Raw genomic sequence first — 24,447 nt, 5'->3', positions numbered from 1 at the left:
TCTCTGCTCCCTTCCCCTCACCCAGAGCCCAGCCGGGGGGGGGGGGGCAGACACCCACAACAACCCCCCACCTTCAAGCCCAGCCACCGTGCCCCCCCACACCCAGTCGTGGATCCCTCCAGCCCAGCTACCTACTCCCCAGAGCCCAGACACACACCCCGTCTCTCTCCCAGAGCCCAGCCATGGTCTACCCAGCCCAGATACTCCCCCCTCTCCCCCTCAGAGCCCAGGGATCCTGAGGGAGAAACAGCCTGATGCTTGGTCCCAGGCTTGTATGGCGTTTCCTGCATGCTGCCATCTCCTTCCCTCAGGGCATGCTGGGAATTACAGCTGCCAGGAACCCTTTAGGTCCCTCCCCACCGTGTCTTTTATGCAGTCTCTAGTGGAGGCCAACAGCACTGCAGCCCATTTCTGTGGGAGAAAGTAAATTCTGCGCGCATGTTAATTTCAGCAAAATTCTGCAAGGCACAGTGGTGCAGAATTCCCCCAGGAGTTCTACATGGTTCATTAGAAAATAAAATGCTATACACATGGAGAAATGACTGCAGGTGATTCATTGACTTAACAGTAATCTGTTTGGACTGAAGGAAGAAATGAACTGTTGCTACATGCAATACCGTATAGCACAGGGTTTAAAAACAGGCATACCCAAAGCAGCAGAATTAAGACCACCATTACTTAATGCATGTTAGAACATTTCATACTGTCACATGCTGAATATGCACATACCATCACCTATTTATCAATTTGTTGATGTGATATTACAGTTACCACCATGAGTTTTATTTTGCTGTCCAATGGGGGCCAGGTTTTCAGAAGCGACCAGCTCTTGTTTAGATGCCAGAAATAAGTGGGTCTTTTGAAAATCTGGCCATAATATCACACTGGAAAGTATTACGTTCTGAGCATTTCAAAATCTGTCCCCACAAGAGTCCATGAAGCACTCTTACTCAAGGATTTTATTCTGTGTTCTCTGCTGTGGCCTGACAAGGTGTTTCTCTATCAATTTAACTGAAAGATTGCCCAGGTGGGAAACGGGGCAGAATTAAGAACTGTAGGACAATAAGAGCAATTTGCACTATAAGAACTTAGTACATTCTCCTGGAGCTTCCCTTCTGCATGCACCAAATATTCCACAAAACTATTCAGCACAAGTTCAAAGGTATCCTCTGTGTGGCCACAGGCCAAACTTTATTAGTCTCTCTACTCCCTTGTATTACAGGACACACCAATCCTCTTGCCGTAGGGCAAAGACACACACTGTGAAAGCAACTAAAAGAATCTCAAAAATACACATTTCATGACAAAACAATTTAACCTCTAGAGGACTTCTGTTCCCCAGCAGAAGCTCCCCCCCTTCCCTCTTCTTTCTCAGAAGGAAATAAGACACCTCCCAGCTCAATTGTCCTCCTTCATCCTGGTTAAGAACTGGAAGAGCCTCCATGCCTACCTCCTCATGGCTACCTGAGTCACCTCCCCACACTGATGGGTCTAGGATTTGGCCCTGTACAATGGAACCAAGTTATAGAGACACCATCAACTGGAATAGAGGGGGAGATTTTCAGAGGCACAAATGGCAGTTAGGCACCTAATTCCAACTGAAAGTCAATGGGATATAGTCACCTAACTTCCATTTGGACTAGGGGCCTACCTGCCATTTGTGCCTTGATCGTCTCCCCTCTAGTCAATTAACACAAAGTTAAAAGTAGTTTTGGGCATTACACCTGCCTCTCTGCAAGTCCCACTGCAAAATTTCCTGGTTTTACTATCGTATTTTCCTACATTTAAAAAATATCCCCCCCCAGTTGCAGTGTAAAGACTCACACGAACTGAGTGACTGCACAGGGAAAACAATAATTCACAAAGTGCTGTTAAACGCTCTGCATAAACCAACTGGGGGAAATATTACTTTTCTAATCTCTTTTAGTGATCTCAGGTGTAAACTATAACTGAGATAAGTAACAAATTTCAGACAGAAGTGTTATTTTTAAATTGATTGTGTTTGCCACGGGAATCATAGCTTTGAATTGCCTGATGTCTGTGCATGTAAAACTTCAACCATAAAATCATGTAAAAACTAGGTTTATTTAATAAACAAAAAGTAATTAGCTGTTCTAGAGAAGAGCCTATGGAAACACAATATAGGTTAGCAGAGGGCTAATGCCTAGCTCTACAGGAGTGCTATGAAAGTCACTATTATGGACTCGATATAGACATTCCCTATGGTAGCTGGAGTTCTAACTAGCTTGCTAATATAAACCCAATTTTGATCACATCCCTCTAATTTCCTCAGTGTCCTTTCTGCTTGAAATTCCTCATCTGTGGTCTGTAGTCAGAGAGGGATTTTTTTGGGGTTGAGCGAATTTGAAGAGGTTTAATAAGATGTTTCTGAGACCAGGGTCTTTAAAAAAATTAGGAGAAATTTTAGAAAATTCTTTGACTGTTGCTGGTAACACCACAATGATTAAAATGGCTGTGTCTAGAAACTTCATATTTATTTTATTTAAGCGTCTTTGAGGAGATCTAGGGCTCAGTCCTGCATGTTTCTATCTGCTCTGGACTTGACCAGCAAAGCACATAAACACATACTTCATTTTAAACAAATGAGTAATCCCACTGATAGCAAATAATAGCTCTTATGTTCTTCCTGCTCCTCCCATGGGCCAGTGTATTGGATGAAGTCAGAGGAAATGGGGCATGGCTGGGCCTCCCTGCATGTTGGTGATCCCTGGTTACCATAACAGGCTGTCCCCTGGGGACATTGGCAACCACTGTACAGTAGAGCAGAGGAGTCCCAACTGGTGCATAGCTGACCTAAGCGCAGAGAAGCACAAAGGTAGCTTAAAGCTACTGTGTGCCTGTCTGCTACATCCAAGGATCGGTCTGTGTGAGAAGGAAATAAGAGTTTACAGCAAGTTTTCAATATCAATGATTTTATCTGTGTTCTGAAAATACCTCACCCCCAAGGAGGTTCCCAGGACAAAAATAGTACATATTAATTAAATATAAAGACTCTTTGGATGTGTAGTTATAAACCCATGATCTGACCACTCCTTCCCCTCCGGCCTGGAGAAGTTTGGGTTCAAGTGGCAGAGCAAACATTAGCTTGGGATCATTTCAATCCATTTCCCACCTTCCACCTCTTGAGAATTTCATTTAACATTTTAGCGGCAGTCAGGGAAGTGCCAGCAGCTTGGTCTGGTAGGGAGTCACAAACAAAAGGTCAGGAGCAGCCACAACAGAGGAGATCTCAAGAAGCTTCCTTTCTGTGGTTGCCGAGCCAGTCAAGAGTGGAGCTGGATCTTGGTGCAAATCATTCTAGTACATTTAAATACTAATTACTATTCCTTAAGGCTTTTTTAAAAACCAAGCTTTGAAAGAAAGACAAATATTGTATAAGCCAAAAATATAACTGGGGATTTTGCTTGAACCTCCAGAGCACAAAATATGAATATATTTGTTTTTACTGCACTTTACTGAGGGAGCAGAGATAAGTAAAATCTCTTATTTCCTCTCCCCTGTTCTCACACCACCCAGCAGGCATTTCATCCCTTCCCTAGGCAACACCCACCAAACCACCCACCCTCACACTCCCCTTCAAGCAATATTAAAAGCCCCCCTCCACTGGGATCCCAGGCTCACTCTGCCTGCTTGCCTCCCTGCTGCCTTTCTTCTCTGCTCTTGTACATTGCCAGTTCCATGTCAATTCTTCCTTGCTTGAACTTTTGATATAACTCAGGCTGGTTCCCAGCCTGAGGGAGTAAGTCAGCATCATGGAGAGTTGGATTATGTCAGGAAGGACAGGCTGAAGTAAGAGTCATATGGGATGTGCAGAGAGTAGTGACAGAAAGGATTGTTCTTCTCAAGAGTCTCTGTCTACCTGGTCTCCCAGCACCAAGAACCAACCCCTCCCTCCTCTCCAGCACTCCTCTCCCCCACAAACATTAAGAAAATGGCCAATCCCTAAAGTGATGTTCACTTGGAGATTAACCAGCATTTTAATGATTAAGGCTATCATTCTTAAAAGAAGCTATTGATTTGGGGTGCCTCAATTTTTGAGTGTCCAACATCTCACGTCTCAAGATAGGTATAAAAAACAGAGCACCTACCACTAGAGGCCACTCTTTGAAATTATGGCCTCGGTGTTACGAATTTTCCTCCATGCAATTCCTCTTTTGAGAGAGGGGTGGGAGAGTCTGCAGCACCAGAAGATAAACCCAGCCAGCCCATAACCCATTAAACATGAACACAGGTTACTCAGAGTTATAGTAAACCCCTTTCCAGACTTACTTCTCTCAGTCACAAACACATTATTACAGGAACTCCCTCTTAATAGGAAGTGTGAAATCTGCCTGGTCCAAATCCAGACCCCCGTCATCTCTGCACTGTCCAGCCTGAAACTCCAACCACAGCAAGGAAATGCAATCTTGAGAGGAGACCACCCTCCTCCTACCCACAGCACTTGCTACTGAGCTACGTTCCCTCCACAGGAGCTGGAGCTGTGGCTCTAATTCCACCAGCCACACATATATACACTGCCCTATATCCAGAGCTGGAAGTTTCTCAAGAAGACAATATTAAAGGACAACTGCGAACTATACCAATGCAAAGGAAAGATGGGAAGAATAGTAAGAGGCCAATATGGCTCCCCCAGGAGCGCTTTAATGACCTACAATTCAAAAAGGAATCCTACGAAAAGGAGAAGTATGGACAAATTGCTAAGGAAGAGTACAAAGGAACATCACAAGCATGTAGGAACAAAATCAGAAAGGCTAAGGCACAAAATGAGTTATACCTAGCAAGGGACATAAAATGCTATTAGAAGAGGTTCTATAAATGCATTAGAAGCAAGAGAAAGATGAAGGAAAGTGTAGGTCCTCTACTTAGTGGGGAAGGAGAGCTAATAACTGATGACATAAAAAAGGCTGATATGTTTAATGTCAGTTTTGCTTCCATCTTCACTAAAAAGGTTAATGGTGACCAGATACTCAACACAATTAATATTAATAAGGAGGAAGGAACACAAACCAAAGCAGGGGAAAAAACAGCTTAAAGAATAGTTAAACAAGTTAAATGTATTCAAGTCAGCAGGGCCTGATTAAATTCATCCTAGGTTACTTAAGGAAATCTTGGAACCGTTATAAATTATCTTTGAGAACTCCTGGAAGATAGGCAAGGTCCCAGAAAACTGGAGAAAGGGGAATAAAGAGGACCTAGGGAATTATAGATCAGTCAGCCTAACTTTAATATCTGGAAAGATACATGGAACAAATTATTAAACAATCTACATCAATTCATCAGCATCTGGAGGATAACAGATTATAAGGAATAGTCAGCATGAATTTGCCAAGAACAAATTATGCCAAACCAACCTCATTTCCGTCTTTGACAGGGTTACTGATCTAGTGGATAGGGGGCAAACAGCAGATGTGATATAGCTTAATGTCAGTAGGGCTTTTGACACAGTTCCACATGATATTCTTATAAGCAAACTAGGGAAATGTGGTCTAAATGAAATTACTATAAGGTTGGTGCACAGCTGGTTGAAAGACTGTACTCAAAGAGTAGTTATTATCAATGGTTCTCTGTCAAAAGGGGACAGCATATCTAGTCCCACAGAGGTCATTCCTGAGTCCAGTATTATTAAATATTTTCATTAATGATTTGGATAAAAAAGAGTGGAGAGTACACTTATAAAATCTGAAGATGACACTAAGTCGGAAGGGTTGCAAGGACTGGGAGAATTGGTCAGTATTGAAGAAGAAATTCAATAAAGGTAAGTGCAAAGTTCACTTTGGAAGTAAAAATAAAATACAAAACTACAAAATGGGGAATAACGGGCTAGGCGGTAGTACTGCTGAAAGTGATCTGGGAATTATAGTGACCACAAATTGAATATGAGTCAATGTGATACAGCTGTGAAAAAGGTGAATATAATTCTGACGTGCATTAATAGGGGTGTCATATGAAAGACACGAAAGGTAATTATCCTGCTGTGCTTGGCACTGGTGAGGCTTCAGCTGGAGTCCTGTGTCCAATTCTGGGCATCACACTTTAGGAAAGATGTGAACAAATTGGAGAGAGTCCAGAGGGGAGCAACAAAAATGATAAAATGGTTTAGAAAACCTGACCAATGAGGAAAGGTTAAAAAAACTGGGCATGTATTATCTTGAGAAAAGAAGACTGAGCGGGAACCAGATAACAGTCTTCAAATATATTAAGGGTTGGTATAAAGAGGATGGTGGTCAACTGTTCTCCATGTCCACTGAAGGTGGGGCAAGTAGTAGTGGGCTTCTTAGGTAGCAAGAGAGATATAGGTTAGATATTAGGAAAAACTTTCTAGCTAGAAGGATAGTTAAGATCTGGAATATGTTTCCTAGGAAGGCTGTGGAATCCCCATCACTAGAGGTTTTTAAAAACAGGCTGAACAAACACCACTCAGGGATGGTTCAGGTTACCTGGTCCTGCCACAGAACAGGGGGCTAGACATGATAACTTCTCAATGTCCCTTCTAGCCCAACATTTCTGCGATTCTATGGTACAGAATAGTGAGAGTGTCTTTGGAGAGGAAGTACTTCCCTCTAGGGTCCCAGAATTGGGGGGGTGTCTGTTCCCAGGGCAGACTCTGTGGAACAGGTATCCTACAGCCGCGTGGCTGACAGCTCTAAAACAGGATCTTTATGGTCAAGTGTTGGTTTCTTGAGGCCTGACTGGATAAAAGACAGTTACCTTTTCCGTAACTGGTGTTCTTTGAGATGTGCTGCTTGTGTCTATTCCACAATAGGTGTGTGTGCTCGCCACATGCACTGGTGCCGGAAGTTTTTCCCCTAGCACAGGGGTCGGCAACCGGTGGCTCGCGGCTCGCCAGGGTAAGCACCCTGGCGGGCCGGCCCGGTTTGTTTATCTGCTGCGTCGGCAAGTTCGGCCGATCGCGGCTCCCGCTGGCCACGGTTCGCGGTCCCAGGCCAATGCGGGAGGCAGGAAGCGGCGCGAGCCGAGGGATGTTCTGGCTGCGGCTTCCTGCCTCCCGCATTGGCCTGGGACCGCAAACCGCGGCCAGTGGGAGCCGCGATCAGCCGAACTTGCCGACGCGGCAGATAAACAAACCGGGACAGAAGGAGCGCCACATGATCCCACACCTGTGACCAAGAGCTGCCCTTGACCAACCAGTCGTCCAGATAGGGGAAGAACTGGACTTCCTGGCGCCTGAGGTAGGCCACTACCACCAACATACATTTCATGAATACCCTGGGGGCAGTGGACAGGCCAAATGGGAGGATCGTAAATTGGTAGTGTTCCTGCCCCACCATCAAACAGAGGAAGTGTCTGTGCCCCTCGAATATATGAATGTGGAAGTACACGTCCTGCAGATTGAGGGCGGCATACCCATTCCCGGGATCCAGGGAGGGGATGATGGAGGCTAGGGAGACCATGCAGAACTTGAGTTTCAGCATGTACTGGTTCAGATCTCGCAGGTCCAAGATGGGCCTGAGCCCCGTTTGGGCTTCGGGATAAGGAAATAACGGGAGTAGTACCACTTGCATTTGAACTCCCCTGGTACTGCTTCCACCGCTCCGAGGTCCAGGAGCCACCCCACTTCCTGCTCAAGCAGACCCTCATGAGAGGGGTCCCCCAGGAAAGATGGGGGTGGAGGGTGGAGTAAACACCCTCCAGTTTACTTCCACTTACTGCCAGGGGGCAGCACCCCATGTGAAAGGGCACCGGGTCCAGGGAGTGACACGGGGGCCAGAAGACAGGCGGATCACCGGCCTGCAGAGGGCGCTCCGAACACTTGACTGAGCTAATTCCCAGAGTCACCAGCAGGAGGCGCCGCAGGGGTGAGTCCCAACCTGTTACAACCGCACAGCTGTGTCCCCTACATCTGAAGCTGTAGGCAGCCGCTGTACCCTCCTCCACCAGCGCCTTGAACTCCTTCCTGTAGCGCTCCTGGAGGGAGTCCTCGAACTTGTGCAGGGAGCCCCAGAGATTGAACTCATACCAGCCCAGGAGAGCCTGGTGGTTCGCCACCCATAACTGGAAGCTTGAAGATGAATACATTTTCCTTCCACTTGAATCTTTATTTTTTGGGGTAGGGGCTGATTGGCCCTGCCGTACACCGACTCGACCACCAGGGAGTTGGGAGCAGGGCGGGTGTACAAGTATTCATGCCCCTTGGCGGGCACAAAATACCTGTGTTCCACTTTCTTAGAGCCAATGAGGCCGGGGTTTGCCACAGGGCATTTGAAATTTCTGCCACCCCTTCGTGGAGAGGCAAGGCCACTCTGCCCAGTGCCGACTACAGGACTGCGATCCCGATGTGGAGGACCGGTACCATTGGTAACAGCTGCTCTGCAATCGGCTCAGGCAGGTGGACCCATGACGTTGAGATGCCAGCGATCGATGCCCGGGGCTGCAGGGCCATGCCATGGTGGGGTCCTGGAGTGGGACGATGAAAAGGAATGGCGTCGGCATTCATGTTGTAACTGGCTGAGATAGCCCCTCCAAGAGGAGGACCTTTGCCGTCGTCTGCCTCGGTCCCCTCGGTGTTCGCTCCTCGAGGTGGAGCGGTGCCAGGAGTCTTGGTCAGACGGAACCCAACCAGACAACCTGGTGGGAGTCGACAGCGACCCACGTGGACTTTGCACGGAACGGTCGCTGGGCAGCGAACGGTGTCAGGAACGTTCTCTCGACTGAGACCAGTACCGAGTCGGGGGCAACTGCGGAGATCCCAGCAACGGTTTGCCTCTGGAGCGTGGGGCCAACGTCAGCAGTGCTCCTAGTACTGGCATGGACATGACATCCCAGGCCACCTGCAGGGCCTCCATTGTGGAGAGCATCCAGATATCCGGGGAGGCCTGATCCGAATGGGCTGGGCTACTCCGCTCGACTTGAGTCGGAGGCCTAGAGGCTGATGGGGGATTGAGGACTGCCCAACATGGGTCTAATCTCTGCCCCAGGTTTACTCCAGTGCCGCAGCAAAGAAGGTCTCTTCCTAGCCTTCTTGGCATTCCCCGTGGATGAGGAGTGGTGCCAATAGTTAATGGCGCCGAAGGGTCGCTGCGCACCGACACTGCGGGGTCACTCGGGGCCGACTCGGAGCGGCACGCTGGAGCTGGGGTCAGCGCCGTCTCCATCAGAATAGCCCGGAGCCTAATGTCCCTTTCATTCTTGGTCCAAGGCTTAAACGACTTGCAAATCTCGCAGTGATTGCTGAAATGGATTTCCCCCAAACAGCGTAAACAGTCTGCGTGCTGATCACTCACTGGCATAGGTCACCTATAAGTGTTGCACTACTTAAAACCCGGGGCCCGGGGCATGCCCCAGCCCGGGCGCTCTAGCTAAACTAAACTAAAACTAATCAACTAACTAACTACAGATACCACACACTGAACGAACAAGCAGTTCTGGGGACGAGCTACAGCAAAGCTGGAGCAGAGCAGTTCCGAAGCACCTTCACTGGCAGCAAGAAGGAACTGGGGGGCGGGGGAGTGCGCAATGCCCCTTATACCACGCCATGGAGGCGCCACTCCAGGGGTAACTAGGAGTGCTCCCCTACTGGTACTGCTAGGGGAAAAGCTTCTGGAACCGGTGCATGTGGCAAGCACGCACACCTATTGTGGAATACACATGAGCAATCACTCAAAGAAGAATTGCATGTTCAGGGAGGTTTGCAGGCTAACTTCTTTGAGGGAGATGTTGACTAAATCAACCACTAATGAGCTATGTGCTCCTCAGTGGCTTTTAGCAGCTATGAGTGGCCAAGGTCTATTTCAAATATTGCGCCCAGACATCTCTCAGAGCTTCCATGGAACTCACTTTTGGTACTGGGATTCCATTAGGGAAAGTGGGGTGACACTTTCTTTGCTCCAATTTTGTTATCACTAATAAATATGTATTAATTAAGTATTTTTAAAATCTGGAATAATTTATAAACTGAGGTTTATACTGGAAATTCTGTAATGTGTATCGAGTCAGGGCCAGATCCTGCCAGCTCATGGAATTCAGTGGGAGTTCTAAGTATAGCGGGCATGCAGTCTCGTGCCCTACTTCTGCAGCAAAATTGACATTTTCAGCCAAACATATAATAGTGTATCTGAGAGCAGAATATGGCTCTTACAGAGCCCTAAATTGGCTACAGGATCAGAATTAACCTGCAACAAGGTTTCTCTTTTTCGTATTAGAGAGTGATATGACCCTTTCTTGCCACTAATAATTAGCTGGAAGCCCAATAGCAGTAGACCATTTTAACTCTCAATGTATCTGTCAAATACAGAGTGCTTGGAAATTGAGGAGTGTGGTATATACCAAAGAGTATAATATACAATGAAATGCAGTATAGCTCTTGAAATAAGTAATATTTAGCAAACTTACTATTCTTGCAGTAGTCACACAATACGTATTTCCTGGTTAGAAGGTAGAAAACTTGTTTCACCCTCACAAATCCACCGGAGCCCCATGCAGTGTTCATTAAAAATATCTGCTTCTATCAGCAGGGGTACTGAGACATGATTTGTTACTATGAGTCATTTCCTTAAGTGAGATTGCTGGAAATGCTGAATTAGAAGAGCACGTAACACTTACAAAAATGAATTATATGCATACTACTTACCGCTGTTGCCAATTTAATTGATATTAATCTCAGAGCAATGATTCTTTCAGAGAGGACATATTTTATTCATATATTCTTGATTGGTGAGATTGCTGTCTAGGCTGTACTTGAAAAGCTAATATATGGCTGAGGCTTATTGAGATGGTACTGGTTTATATTTATTTTACTCATTCGCTGACTAATTTAGTCTACAAGATGAACACAATTATATGATATGTTTATAAGCATCTCTTCAGTGCTCTGCCTCAGCCTCATTCTCGGGAGGAGACCACGGTGATACATAAGGGACTGGTGAGCTACATTCCCAGAAAGGGCAACTTCTGACCTCCAACAAGATTATTAATACTAAACCCTTCCCAAGTCAGACATGTGAGTGCCAGACTAACCAAATGAATAAAATCTTGGTAGCGAATTTTAAATGAAAACATCTACTGGACAAAGGTTCTGGCATGACCCTGTACATCTCCTACACATGGGGCAGGCAGGGGGCTCCATACACTCAGGGTTGGATCCAGCGTTTTTGCTGCCCCAAGTGGAAAAAAAAAGAAAAAGAGGCAGCGATCAGCGGCACTTTGGTGGCAGCTCTACCGCCGCTGCTTCATTCTTCGGTGGCACTTTGGTGGCAGATCCTTCCCTCCAAGAGGGACTGAGGGACCTGCCACCGAATTGCTGCCAAAGAGCCGGATGTGCGACCCCTTTCCATTGGCCGCCCCACGCATCTGCTTGCTGTGCTGATGACTGGAGCTGGCCCTGCGTACACTGCTCCTGCCCCAAGCACCGCCCCTGCAGCTCCCATTGGCTGGCAACTGCACTCAGTGGGAACTGCAGGAGCAACACCTGTGGATGGGGCAGCATGCACCTGGCCGCGCCTCCATGTAGGAGCCGGAGAGTGGACATGCCACTGCTTCCGGGAGCTGCTTGAGGTAAGCGTTGCCCGGAGCCTGCACTCCTGACCCCCTCCTGTGCCCCAACCTCCTGCCCCAGCCCTGATCCCTCTCCTGCCCGCCGAACCCCTCGGTCCCAGCCCAGAGCACCCTCCTAGACCTCCAGCCCCTCATCCCCAGCCCCACCCCAGAGCCCGCACCCCCAGCCAGAGCCCTAACCCCCTGCCCCACACCCCAAACCCCTGTCCCAGCCCAGATCCCCCTCCTGCACCCTGAACTCCTCATTTCTGGCCCCACCCCAAAGTCTGCACCCCCAGCCGGAGCCCTCACCCCCTCATATATCCCAACCTCCAATTTTGTGAGCATTCATGGCCCGCCATACAATTTCCATACTCAGATGTGGTCCTTGGGCCAAAAAGTTTGCCCAACTCTGCGCTAGAGGGACCCTGGGTTGGGGACCAGAGTAGCGGGTGGGGTGGGGCGGGGTGGGCTGGGGCACCCTCCTCTTCCACCCCACTTCCCAGTGATAAGAGTGGCTAAGCCAGACTTCAGTTTGCCCTTGGAGGAAGGGGCTAGATTGAAGACTTTTCCAAGCTGTGAACTGTCCCTAACTTTTACTAAAAATATCCCTGACAAAATGGGGATCTGCGGATCCTCACACTACCTCAAGTGGGGCTGCTGCAGGGACTAGGAGCTGCCTGGAGCAGCTGGAGGCTGCGGGGTACCCCAGCCGCCTGCAGCTCTGGGCGTCCCCTCTGCCCACAGGGGCTGGGAGCTCAGTGAGTTCCCTGCCAACTGCGGGGGCCAGGAGCTTAGATTCCTCTGCAGCAGCCTGCCACCCCTGGCAGCCCGGAGCGGCCGGGAGCTTGGGGGTTCCCTGCCACTTCTGGCAACTGGGAGCTCGGGGTTCCGGAGCTGCTCTGGTGGTAGGGAACTGGGGGTTCCCCACTGCTGCCCACTGGGAGCTGGGGGGTCTCCCATTGCCCTAGGCAGCTGGGAGCTTGGGGTTCCCCTGCTGCACTTCTCCCAGCAGCAGGGAGCTGGGGGGTTCCCCCGCTGCCAGCAGTAGCAGAAAGCTGGGGGTACCCCCATCGCCCACAGCTGCTGGGAGCTCCAGGGGCCACCAGAGGTGCCCGGGGTACCCCACAGCTTTCTGCTCCAGTGGGCGGTGGGGTACCCTGCAGCTCCTGACCACCACAGGCTGAAGTCACAGAGGCTGCTGAAAGTCACTGATTCTGTGACTTCTGAGACCTCCGTGACTAAATCGAAGTCCTAATCATAATGCACATAACACAAGGGTCAGAGTTAAATTAGAGCAACATTTGTGTACAAAAGATGGAAGTTAAAAGGAATAATAACTTACTGCATTTTGTTTTACTCTCCTACTGGAACACTTCTTAACTGCTAATAGTATATTCTTTTGTATTAAGTTTTTACTCTGTTTAGTAATATTCTATATTTAGCCTTTGAGCCATTTAAAAATATATTCCCAACTTAAACCCTAACTGCTGAGTTGATTCAATTTATTGTAGATTAAATTCTTTACATTTGCCTTGTCCAACCCCAAGGTAGGCATGGCACAGGAGATCGCTGGGAGGACTGGATAGGATTTGCCTTTAGCCATTTAAAAATGATGTCCAATGATGCAACAGAACTTTGGCATTACTTTTCCTTCATTTTTAAGGAAGACATTAAATACATGTGCCAGATTCTTAAAATATTTAAATGAAATAAAAAGCACCTCTCCTTTCTAATGGCTAGATGGTAAAATGCTCAGGAAAGATGAGTATGTAAATTCTGCAAGCCATCAGATATTGATTTATTTTTCTGGGCAAGCAGCCACAAGAGGAAATGGAATTTTTCACTCCTAGCATCTGTTAGGAGGACAGTAGTAATCACATGACTCCCTATTAAATATAGATATAATGGATGAAACCCATTAAAGTTGCTGTGTGGCTAGGATTGAAGTTGTGTACAATTCTAGGTACTAGGATAAAATAGAACAGCAGCAAAACAAAATGGATGTCACTAAAAAATCTAGAGCATTAATTCCCAAGGTATGATGTGTAACTCTCTTCTGGTGTGGTACCTGCTTTTGATGCTGCAATAGTTCTGCAGTCTGCAGCTGTGGTCCATGGTCAGTGCTCTCTGATGTGGAATGTTGGGAATAATCCATCAGTGCAAACACAAGGTCATCCTCCTCATCTCGTTCTGGGTCATCTCCCTTTCGTTCAGACTGAATGCCAAATTCTGGTAGGGCATCGAGGTGTTCAATCTAAAATGGCAAGACAATGAACTCTACAGACACTGTTCCTGTCTTAACTGTACAGTGACAAAAAAAAATCTACTGAAGATTGGAGAAAAGGGATCTCCTTGTGTGTTGCAATTTATTAAATCACATTCTGTACGCCAGTGAGAATGTTATTACACAGAACAACATGAACGCAACCCGGCACACTGAAATCACTGAAGCCATAGAAAAGATGTTTTGCTATTAGGTGTGGATTTAGTTTACGCAAAAGCAGAATAGTATTGCAGCATTTATAAATGGTCACCCTTGTCTTGAAGATTATTCATTCTGCCTAATTTGGTAGCATAAACACCTGCAGCAGCTGTTGACCAGGAAATGCTGAAAGAAAAGGTACCATGGACAGGAGGTACATAAATATTAGCCATACATGAAACAATTACTTAGAAGATGGTTTTGGAATTATATGAATTTGAAGGATAATTCTTCCCTCCCCAGGAATTTTGGCTAGAGCAGCAGACTGAGAAAATGCCTCTCTCCCAGTCATTTTATGTAATGAGGCCAAGATTTCCCAACGTGTGTAGGTGATTCTGGGTTCCTTCTTTCAGAGTGGTGCTTACTGTCTGAAAATCAAACGCCTTTTAAGGTGTCTCAAATTGGCCACCCAAAATCACAAGTTACTTCTGAAAATCTTGGCCTAAATTATTAGGTGCTCTATGGAGGAACACCAGAATGGTGATGTGAGTGCTGATGGTGATATGTTTGTGCGGGGAAAAGGAATCAACATGGATGAATCACTGCTGAATTGTGTGACTCTACTGCCAGTATGACAACAGAGCACCTCTTCATCTGTATTCCAGAGGGCTTTTTGAGGAGTACACTGCACATAAACGTGAAAAAAGCAACATCACTCAAACCATCCAAACAGATTTTAATCCATTAGCCCACTTATTCCTCCATACACTTATTGCTCTATATATTGGTCCTAGCTGGGGGTTTTGTTTTCAAGACGAGAGAGCAGTAATTCAGAGATGTCATATGGGTTATCCCTCTTTACAAAACTATTTTAAAAAGGCCAGTAACTTTAACTTTAAATTCCATTTCAGTCCCTTTTAAACTCACGATTATGGAGGGCTGGTGTGGCTCCATAGTTGGTTGAGTTGAGGTGTGCATGCAAAACAGGGATATCTGAATATTCATTTTGCTCATGTCAGAACTAGCAACTCCACTCATCCTTGCAGTTTCACTCCACTGAATAAGATGGGCCTGTTACCTCCAGTATGTCCTCCCCTTCCTCTTCTATTTGCTTGCCTTGCTGCCAGTGTTTCAGCAGCCACTTCAGTTTCACATACAGGAGGAAGGTATTCTGCTTGAAATGCCTGAGTTCTTGCTGCATCAAACTTTTCTCCTGACCCCATGTCTTCTCCTCCAGTTTATTCTGCAAAGTCAAGCTCTGCACCTCCAAATCTTTCCTTCGCAAGGTCTGCAGATGCTCCTCCTCCAGCTTTAATGGAACAACACACACAGTATCAATAGGGTGCTGCTGATGGGTAAGACAAACTGAAATCTCTAATTTTAATCAATATTAGCTACTTAATTTGGCAAGAGTCCTGACTTTTGAGCAGGGCCGCCCAGAGGATTCCAGGAGCCCGGGGTCTTCGGCGGCGGGAGGCCCTTCCGTTCCGGGACCCGCCGCCGAAGTGCCCCGAAGACCCGCAGCGGAGACCCCCCGCCGCCGAATTACCGCCGAAGCGGGACCCGCCGCTGAAGTGCAGCCCAGTCTTTGGCGGTAATTCAGTGGCGGCGGGGGGGGCCCCGCCGCGGGTCTTCGGGGCACTTCGGTGGCGGGTCCCAGAACGGAAGGGCCCCCCGCCGCTGAATTACCACCGAAGACCGGGCTGCACGTCGGCGGCGGGTCCCGCTTCGGCGGTAATTCGCCAGTGGGGGGTCCTTCCGCCCCGGAGTGGAAGGACCCCCCGCCGGCGAAGACCGGGAGCGAAGAAGCTCCTGCGCCCTCTTGCCCCGCCCCCTCTGGGCGGCCCTGACCCTATCCACTCCCCCCATTCCCTGCCCCCTGACCGCTCCCCCAACCTCTGCCCCCTCCCTGTGCCCTGACTGTCCCCAGGACTCCCTGCCCCTTAGCCAACCCCGCCGGCCCCAGCCTCTTACCCCCGGCTCCCTCCTCACCTGGAGTCTCAGCGTGTCGCTGAACAGCCGCAGCGTGTCTCCGGCGGGGCCTGAGCCACGTGGTGAGGGGGCGGGGCTGCGAGCTCCACGCCAAGCGGAGGGAGCTGAGCTCAGCCCGGAGCTCCCAGCCCTGCCCCCTGACCACGCGGCTCTGAGCGGGGCGGGGCTCAGGGGCCCCCCCGGAAACACGCTGCGGCTCTGATTTGAGGACGCCGCTTAATGCACTAAGGCTCCAGGAGAGGGGCGGAGACGGGAGCCTCAGCTGTTCTCTTGGGGGCCCCTGCGAAGCGCGGGGCCCGGGGCAAATTGCCCCCTTTGCCCCCCCCTCTGGGCGGCCCTGCTTTTGAGGAATCAGAAGACCACAGCTTGCAGCCCTCAATTAATTAACCATATGCAAATAACCTGCTGTTAATTCACTTTAAAGATGCATAACAACAATGCTGCTACATAAAACACATTTATGTCCTGCATACTTTCCTTCCTCTCTTCACTGCATCTTTTCAATATGTTCCCTGCATGGCCCTGACCTTACAACTGCTTCATACAAAATTCATTTAATGACTGAATTTCCACCTACTCCTATAAAATGAGAGTACAATAATCCCTACAACATGCAAGAATTTTAATTTTCCTCCCCTCCCTGCACAGTCACTCCTTTTGTTAAGAATATGTCTTCATCCCACTCTCAAGAAACAGAGTTCCTTTGTCTTTTATAGTTGGTATCAAACACAAGTCTTGGCCTTTTTACATTAGCACTGAGGATTCATACTTAAAGGGCTGTTTGAGCTGTCTCATGGTGAACTCCTACAGTTTCTGCACAAGGCTGAAGCACAGATGCACACTGAGTTCCATAGTCTGAGTTCCAACCCCATAAGCACCAAGAATAGCTCACAGTCTCACAGTTTGCAATATAAATCCTATTGTAATTTATTTGACACCAAACTTTGGCCAGGAAAGTCATTCTTTAATGCAACTTCTTATTGTATAAGTGAAAAGCAGGCAATGGATTGACCTGGCACCAATAAGAGTTACATAAATTACCCTTCAGCAGTCGCATACTCCTACATGAATGCCAATATATTTCTGTTTTAAACTGAATGTGGATGTTTACTAATGAGGGAAAGGCATTTAGAAAAGGAATGAAGAGCCATTGTTTATAGATGCTATTTCATATTGTTTTGTTTCCTGTCATATCATGAGTCTATTAAATAACTGCCTCTCTTGTTAGTTACCAATCCAGTACAAATGAAAGCCACAGTAAACTGGCCACCACAATACCTTAAACCATACAGAATATATCCTGCAACAAACACCTCATAGCTATAGAGAACACTTGGAAGGTTCATCTTCAGGAAAGTGGACAGAAAACCAGACCAATATTTCCTATTACCAATAAAATGAAATGAAATGAAATAAAATATGCATCTAATTACCCCTAAAACATTCAGAATCCTATTTGCGACCTGCCATTCCATGACAAGCACTTTACTAAATAATGAACCTTTTAAAAAGTTTTGGACCTGTCATAATGCAAAGACACAGCACTAAGCTAACAAAATCAGTTATCCAAAATGCACATACAACATCCCTTCTGTTAGAGGGATTTTGGAGTAAAACTGGCATATTAATAAATACTCTCAGCAACAGTAAATCCTGGTAAATCAATTCCTGATTGAATCAAGAATATCTACCCACCAAACAATTTATAGGTTTATAATTGACCTTAAAAGTAGTTTAAAACAAAAATAGATATTATAGGCCAAAAGTGTCCCATAACTCCCAATCATGCACATGGAGTTGCATACAGAGGGCAGACTTTAGTCCATTGCCACTTAATGTTGCCAGAAACAATATACTATTGTAAGCTTCATTTTTGAATGTGTAAATGAATATAACTTGGGTTAACAGAGCCTTGTTCCTTTGAACTGAAATGGAGATTTGGTTAAAAACAGCCAGGATCTATTAATCCAAGTCTTCAAAAAGGTGGGACAAATATGGCCAATTTCATGTTATGTACACTGAACATGAGCAATAAAAGACAGGGAAGCAAAGCACTGAGAAATAAAGAGGTCCTGATTTTCATCTCCTGTATACTGGTGTAACTCCACTGACTTCAGGGAGCATCTGATTTACACTAAGTGAGATCAGAATCAGGCCTACAACATCCAACTGTGCTCCTGGAGTTCAAGCAAGTGCTGTTCCACTGTCTCATGGAGAGCTGAAAGGGTACAGAAGAAGCAGCCACTTCTTCTTATGTGATCACGAATATAGCAGCTCATGCGGGATTTTTTGGCTGATTCTCTAGCAAGAAGATACACAGGGACACAAAGATACAGAAATAGGTCAATTTACATTCAACCAGCTTCTAGATTCGTCATTTCCTCAGATGAGTGAAAATAAATAAATAAAGTTTATGCTTTTGGGAGTGAATAGTAGTAACATGTAGACATGATTCCCTTGTTTTTGACAAACAATGTTTCATTGTGCAGGCTCTGGCCAAACGTCTGTACCAGTGGAGGGTTTTCCATTTACCTGAATGATCCTCTCTGTAAACTTTTCTTTCTCCTCTTGGTGAAGTCTCGTCTCCTGCTCAAGTTGAGCCTGAAGCTCCTGTATCGATATATTCTGTACAGGTAAAACATTGGAATCCCTGAGCTGATCAGTAGGACAAAGGGACATATTTAGTGGAAAGTGTGTGTTAATGGTGTAAAAAATCTGTAGGACAGACATCTTTGTGACTTACACTTATACATACAGTTATAAGCAAAGCAGGATGTGCACATATGTAGCAATGCCTTAAATATGCGTGAGGATTTCTTATGTGGCTTCCTAATAAAATATAAAAATAGGATCTTAATGTTACATGTTTTATATTCCCTTGAGGCCTGACCCTGCTGCCCTTTTATAAGCAGTGTCATTGAAGTAACTGGAACTACTACAAGGTTACAGAATCAGACCCTGTTTATAAGCTATTTATAGTATCAGGTAGTGTATCCAATCCACTTTTAGCATCCTTGCAGAGTGATTAGCCATACTGTACCTTTTTAAAAATAAATAAATCAGATAATGTGATCTCATTGATTACATGTAATACATAATGTTCCAGGTTGAAAAGGTCCCTTTCTTCAGATATGGGACAGGCTTCTACACAAGTTACAGCTGTACCTTACTAACATTCCTACTTTGAAAAAGAACAGGAGTACTTGTAGCCCACGAAAGCTTATGCTGAAATAAATTTGTTAGTCTCTAAGGTGCCACAAGTACTCCTGTTCTTTTTGCGGATACAGACTAACACGGTAGCTACTCTGAAATCTACTTTGAAAAGTGACTCTAAACAAATCAAGTAGTGGAATCCCTGTTTATTGTATTTAATCTTTATTCTAAATATCAGCCTTGCAAACTCACCCTGGGATCTGACCAGACCTCTCAAATATCTCTCATTTTTAGTGACATTACTCACTCAGGACTTGTCTACACTACCGTGCGGGGTCGATGTAAGATATGCAACTTCAGCTACGTGAATAGCATAGCTGAAGTCGACATACTTAGATCTACTTATTGCAGTGTCTTCACTGTGGTAAGTCAGTCAACAGCTGATGCACTCCCGTCAACTGCGCTAATGCTTCTTCTTCTTCTGGTGGAGTACCAGAGTCAATGGGAGAGCTCTCAGCAGTCAATTTATCGCGTCTATCCTAGAGACTCAATAAATCTACCCCCTCTGGATCAATCGCTGCCCACCGATCCGGCAGGTAGTGTAGACAAGCCCTCAGTCTCAAAATTACTTATGTTCCATACCAGTTTGGTGTCCCCTTCAATTTTATTAACAGCAATTATTTCAATCATGAAGCTAAGGTCACAGACTTAGTTATTTACACCAAAGAAATTAATCTCACAGCATTTACTTTCCTGCACTAATCACTTTTTGTCTCTCTCATTTTGGGTCTTTGCCACACATTTAGGTCTTGGCTAATTCCCAGTTATGGATCTGACAGTCAAACTCAGTTTCCTTCTCACACGTAACAGTAACTTGATATGGACAACTTTGCAACACAAAAAGAAACATTTTTAGTTACCTGTCAGAGCAGAAACAGGACTATTTGAGGCCTGAAAGGGTGCATTCTAACTTTTTATCAGCCAATTAAAGCTACCATACACACTCTCTCTGGGCCAACTGAGTCCTTCTTTAATTGGTACTATGCTGTATGATTGACTTGTGCACATGTCTGTTCTATGTCCGAAAAGAGAGATTTTTAATGGAGCTGGGGAAATAAACTGATTTTTTCAGTTCTCTGGCACTTGTGAAAAAAAATAGAAATAAAAATTTCAGTTTGGCTAACTGAATCCCAAAATTGTGAACAATTTCAGTGAATTGAAAAAAAATCTATTTAGAGTCAAATGGAACATGTTTTGTTTGGCCCCAAACAGACTTTTCCAATTATTTTTAAAGGTCTAGATTCACATAATGGGAGGGGGGAGGAGCAGATAGTGATACACTCCTTGTAACTTTAGCCCAGTGGTCAAAGCACTCATCTGGGATGAAGGAAACCCAGGTTCAAATCTCTTCTTTAGGATGATTGATTCTGGGTCTCTCACATCCCAGGTAGTGCCCTGACCACAAAGCTAAAAGTTATAAAAAGGGCACTATCACCACCACCACCACCTACTTCTCCTCCAGCCATTTTGTCAATGGCATGTAAGTCTTGAAACTATTAGGTGAATTCATGTCAAATTTGCAAAGAATTTGGGTTTGACCAAACCTGCATTTTTCAGCGAATAAAGTGTTGGTCTAAAAAGTTTAGCCCTGCTCTAATTTTTAACCCCTTATCCCATATACAGAAACTGACCGATGTAAAAGTTATCATATTATAAACCATGTCTAATTTTTCTTCTGCATTAATACTTCTACAAACATTTTCACTATGTAAGCCCAAATTCTGGTGTTGGAAGTAGGTGGGAAACCACTGATTTCAATCGGAGCTGCATTCATATCCAAGGGCAGATTTTTTTTTCTTTCTTTTTTAAACTCAGGAGCTGGTTATATAATCTTTAAAATTCTTTGAAGACTAATCTCTTCTTGATGTGCAGGAGTTATATCAAATCAGTTTCCCCATGCAGCAAGAGAAAGATGTTTTTCTTTAGTGATCTTTGTGTTCTTGCTCTGTTATTCTAATTAGCATTCTTTTAGAATACAATTTATGAAAATCAATGCATCAGGCCAGTTTATGTGCAATTTCAGAAAAGCATGTTGCCTGCTTCATTAATTTGAGATTATCCAGAGCCATGTGAAGTCTAGCAGCAATTTTACTTGGTGAAAACAACTATTCTACTGGTAATTTTTATTACCAATAATAATCATTAAAAAAAACCTCCCATATGGTTAGGAAATGGCAATAGCAGGATTTATCTACAAATGTGCAAGTAATTATTTCAAAATACATTTGATTTTTATATCACTCTGTCTACAGTAATGTCATATTTAGGGAGTTAGAAAGATACCGTTTGTCTTATGGTTAATGAAATTGGAAGCTGAAAAACCTTACACTTGTATTTTGTCTTTTTCCCAAAATGCCTTTACTTATTTGATATATCAATAAAAATGGTAATTTGCTAGAAAGAGTCGATGCTCTGTTCTTCACTAGTGTTAATGGGAGTTACATAGCTACATACACACCAAGAGCAGACCATGCCCGCAAAATGGGACAAGAAATAAAACCCCAATCTCTTACGCCATTTATCGATAAGATGGCAGCATGAGTGGGAACCTTGAGAGTATGAAATATGTAATAATAGTTGGAACTACTGGTGAAAGACTGAATGCACTGTCAGAGCTGATGTAGTTTTATAAGCACCTTTAAAAGGTTTAAATCTTTTCTCCCGCAATTAGCCTGCTTCTGCCTTATTATGGAGAATGAATTTTAAAGCAATAAATTGCATGTGCTCTAATGTAATTTAGTAGACAATGAAGAATTGCACAGCTTTTCATCACTTTGAAACTCAAAGTTTCTTCATATTTTTTATTTATGTTATAAACAATGGGCTTAGTTCTGATAAATAGCAAGAACTCAGATTAACTTCAGTGGGGAATGGGGCTGCTGAGTACCCCATCAGATCATGCCTGGTGATTGTACTTTGAATAATGAATATGAAAATATTTTTCTTTTCTAATTATGTCTGCTTGTATATGCAATTTTAGACACATGGTACAGTGTCTGCAATTCTGCATGCTCATCTTTGCAAATCAGGCCCCTGATAAAACTACAGTATTGTGGTATTTATAGATGTCATCTGCATAACTGTTGTGGATTTGTTTTTGCAAGCAGCATTGCTACCGCACTGGGAGACAATTATAGACATAAGATTTTCTGTTAACTTCCATCATCTCTCCCTCTTATTAATGCATTTGCTACAACTGGGACAGAAACCACTAGGCACAAATTCCATTTACCATCGTGTCCCAGATAAGACATCCACTGAATAACACTAACTTTATATATGTAAGGACACAAACTCACTAAAATAAAAACACACAAACACAACACAACATGAACTACAATCTAGCATTACTCCACCACAGCACCACTGAACAGCACACTACATTTGCACCTTGACAATGATTTAAAATTTTCAGTGAACCCAAATTACATTTTCCAAAGTGCTTCAGTTCTTGTCGCCTTTGCAGGCCAGTTCCAATGCTCTGCTGCTGAGACACTGAATACCCACTCTCACCTGTTTTCACTCCAGAAGACACTAATCCATGCAGATTCCCTTACCTCAAGAGGACATTTAAACAAATATCATCCACACAGCCAGGTTTTTGTCTAAATATTACTCGTTGCACTAAAATCTCTCTGCTTCCCCCTCAAAGGCCTGCCTCTTGTCAGCTCCAGTCTATTATTCTTGTGACAAAGCCCTATGGTTTTGTGATGACTTGCTTTACACATTTATCACACTCCGCAAAAGGAAGAAGTTTGCAGAAATTAGTATCTGATTATAAGCCACCTCAAGACCATCCACCTCATCCCTTTTTGCTGGACCACAATCAATACCACCTGACTAAAATTAAAACATCTGATTGTTTTCCCCCCCTTTGTTGAATCTACTTTTGAAGGCTTTTTAAACATATCCAATTTGATTCTTATTAATTAGAAACCAGCCTACGTGCAAGAATTATGAGTATCACATTTCATAGACTACTTGTTTTAGTCATTTTTCAATTCAGAGGCAAAATGAGGATTGTGGATGGCTTTCCCCCCCTTCCTCTGAGGAAGCTAAACAATAAACATTCATATGTGTATTATGTCCCTTTAGTATTTGGACCTCACAATAAATACATTCCAAAATAGCCAAATTTACATTTGAAATCTGAATGTTGCAAGTAAACAATGAACTAAATTTCACAGAAAATTCTCATGCATTACACATTGATTTTGCATATGATACACAAATTCTCAAAGGTTACAGCCTAAATTGCACCCCCAAAATTAGTGCATATACCACATTAATAGTGCAAAATAGGTAATTGTGCAGTTATCCACTTGTGTATTTGCTTGCACAAAGAATGCCGGATTTTATTAAAACATGTAAGCCAAAGCCTTTGAAAATCTGGACCATTATTTGGAAAGTACACAAAGTCCTAATGAGTTCACTTAGACTTTGGATATTAAGATTTACATCATAATGGGTCTTTCAGGCCATTATACTGTCAATCTATAGTGATATCTTACATAGAACAAAAGAATACTATGTATCAAAGTGCACCATTCTTACTACCCCTAATCCTAGTGAGAAGGAATATTGTCAGTAATCTAGTACCAATTTGTCATTCTGCTTCCCACAATTTTGAAAAGTGATGGGTACGTTTTCTATTTTATGGCTTTTTGTTCAGTACAAATAATATGCAATGCATGAAGATGGAATACTATATCAGTGTAAAAAGGGAATGATGTGTAAAATTTCAGCACATGGTTGGGATACATTGTAAATGTCATATTACTGAAAAGCCCTCAAATGGATTTACAAAAATTGCCTTAAAGGAATGCAAAGATACTATCTGAAACAAACAAAAACAGGACAGTCAGCATAAAGGCTGAAATTCTGTCCTGATGTGGCCAGATATCATAGGTCTCTCTGATCATACAGAAGATCTCATGTAGATACAAAGTAGGAATTAAGGATGAAGTGACACATTTTACTTGCAAATACCTAAAATTGGTTGATTTAATTTCAACCCATAAATTAGTTTAATATAGCTGCTTACATTTAATATGCAGACAGTAAATAGCAAAGCTAGATAAAGCAATTTTCACTAGCCCATTCTAAAATCTAAGTGTAAAACATCTTTCATTGTTACCCTTTACTACTAGAACTTGGTGAAAACATTTCTCATGAAAAGTTACTCAAAAAGATTTTTTAAAGGATTCTGCCTTGGTTATGCTTTAGTGTTCACTTCCTGCAAACACGTGAGTGGCAAAAATTTCCTGCCATGTTTGCTCACAGAAAGTACGTGCAAAGAATATGAA

General features: G+C 44.4%; 1 protein-coding gene across 4 annotated transcripts in view; it reads right to left on the bottom strand.

Moving 5' to 3' along the window:
• LOC123364713 (microtubule cross-linking factor 1-like) overlaps window positions 1-24,447 on the bottom strand; it is a 199,187-nt gene that overhangs the window by 39,448 nt on the left and 135,292 nt on the right. For 3 of the 4 annotated variants that reach the window (XM_045007047.1, XM_045007044.1, XM_045007046.1), the window contains 3 exons: window positions 18,461-18,583; window positions 15,015-15,245; window positions 13,583-13,768 (listed from right to left, as the gene is read on the bottom strand). In XM_045007047.1, coding sequence (XP_044862982.1) covers window positions 13,583-13,768; window positions 15,015-15,245; window positions 18,461-18,583 — 540 coding nt within the window. The remainder of the gene's footprint in view (window positions 1-13,582; window positions 13,769-15,014; window positions 15,246-18,460; window positions 18,584-24,447) is intronic. The other variant, XM_045007045.1, reaches the window with a different exon arrangement.

This window comes from Mauremys mutica, chromosome 2 (assembly GCF_020497125.1).
Source record: "Mauremys mutica isolate MM-2020 ecotype Southern chromosome 2, ASM2049712v1, whole genome shotgun sequence".
In the NCBI taxonomy this organism is placed as follows: Eukaryota; Metazoa; Chordata; order Testudines; family Geoemydidae; genus Mauremys; species Mauremys mutica.
Note: the sequence above shows the minus strand (reverse complement) of the source record. Positions and strands in the feature narration are given on the sequence as shown.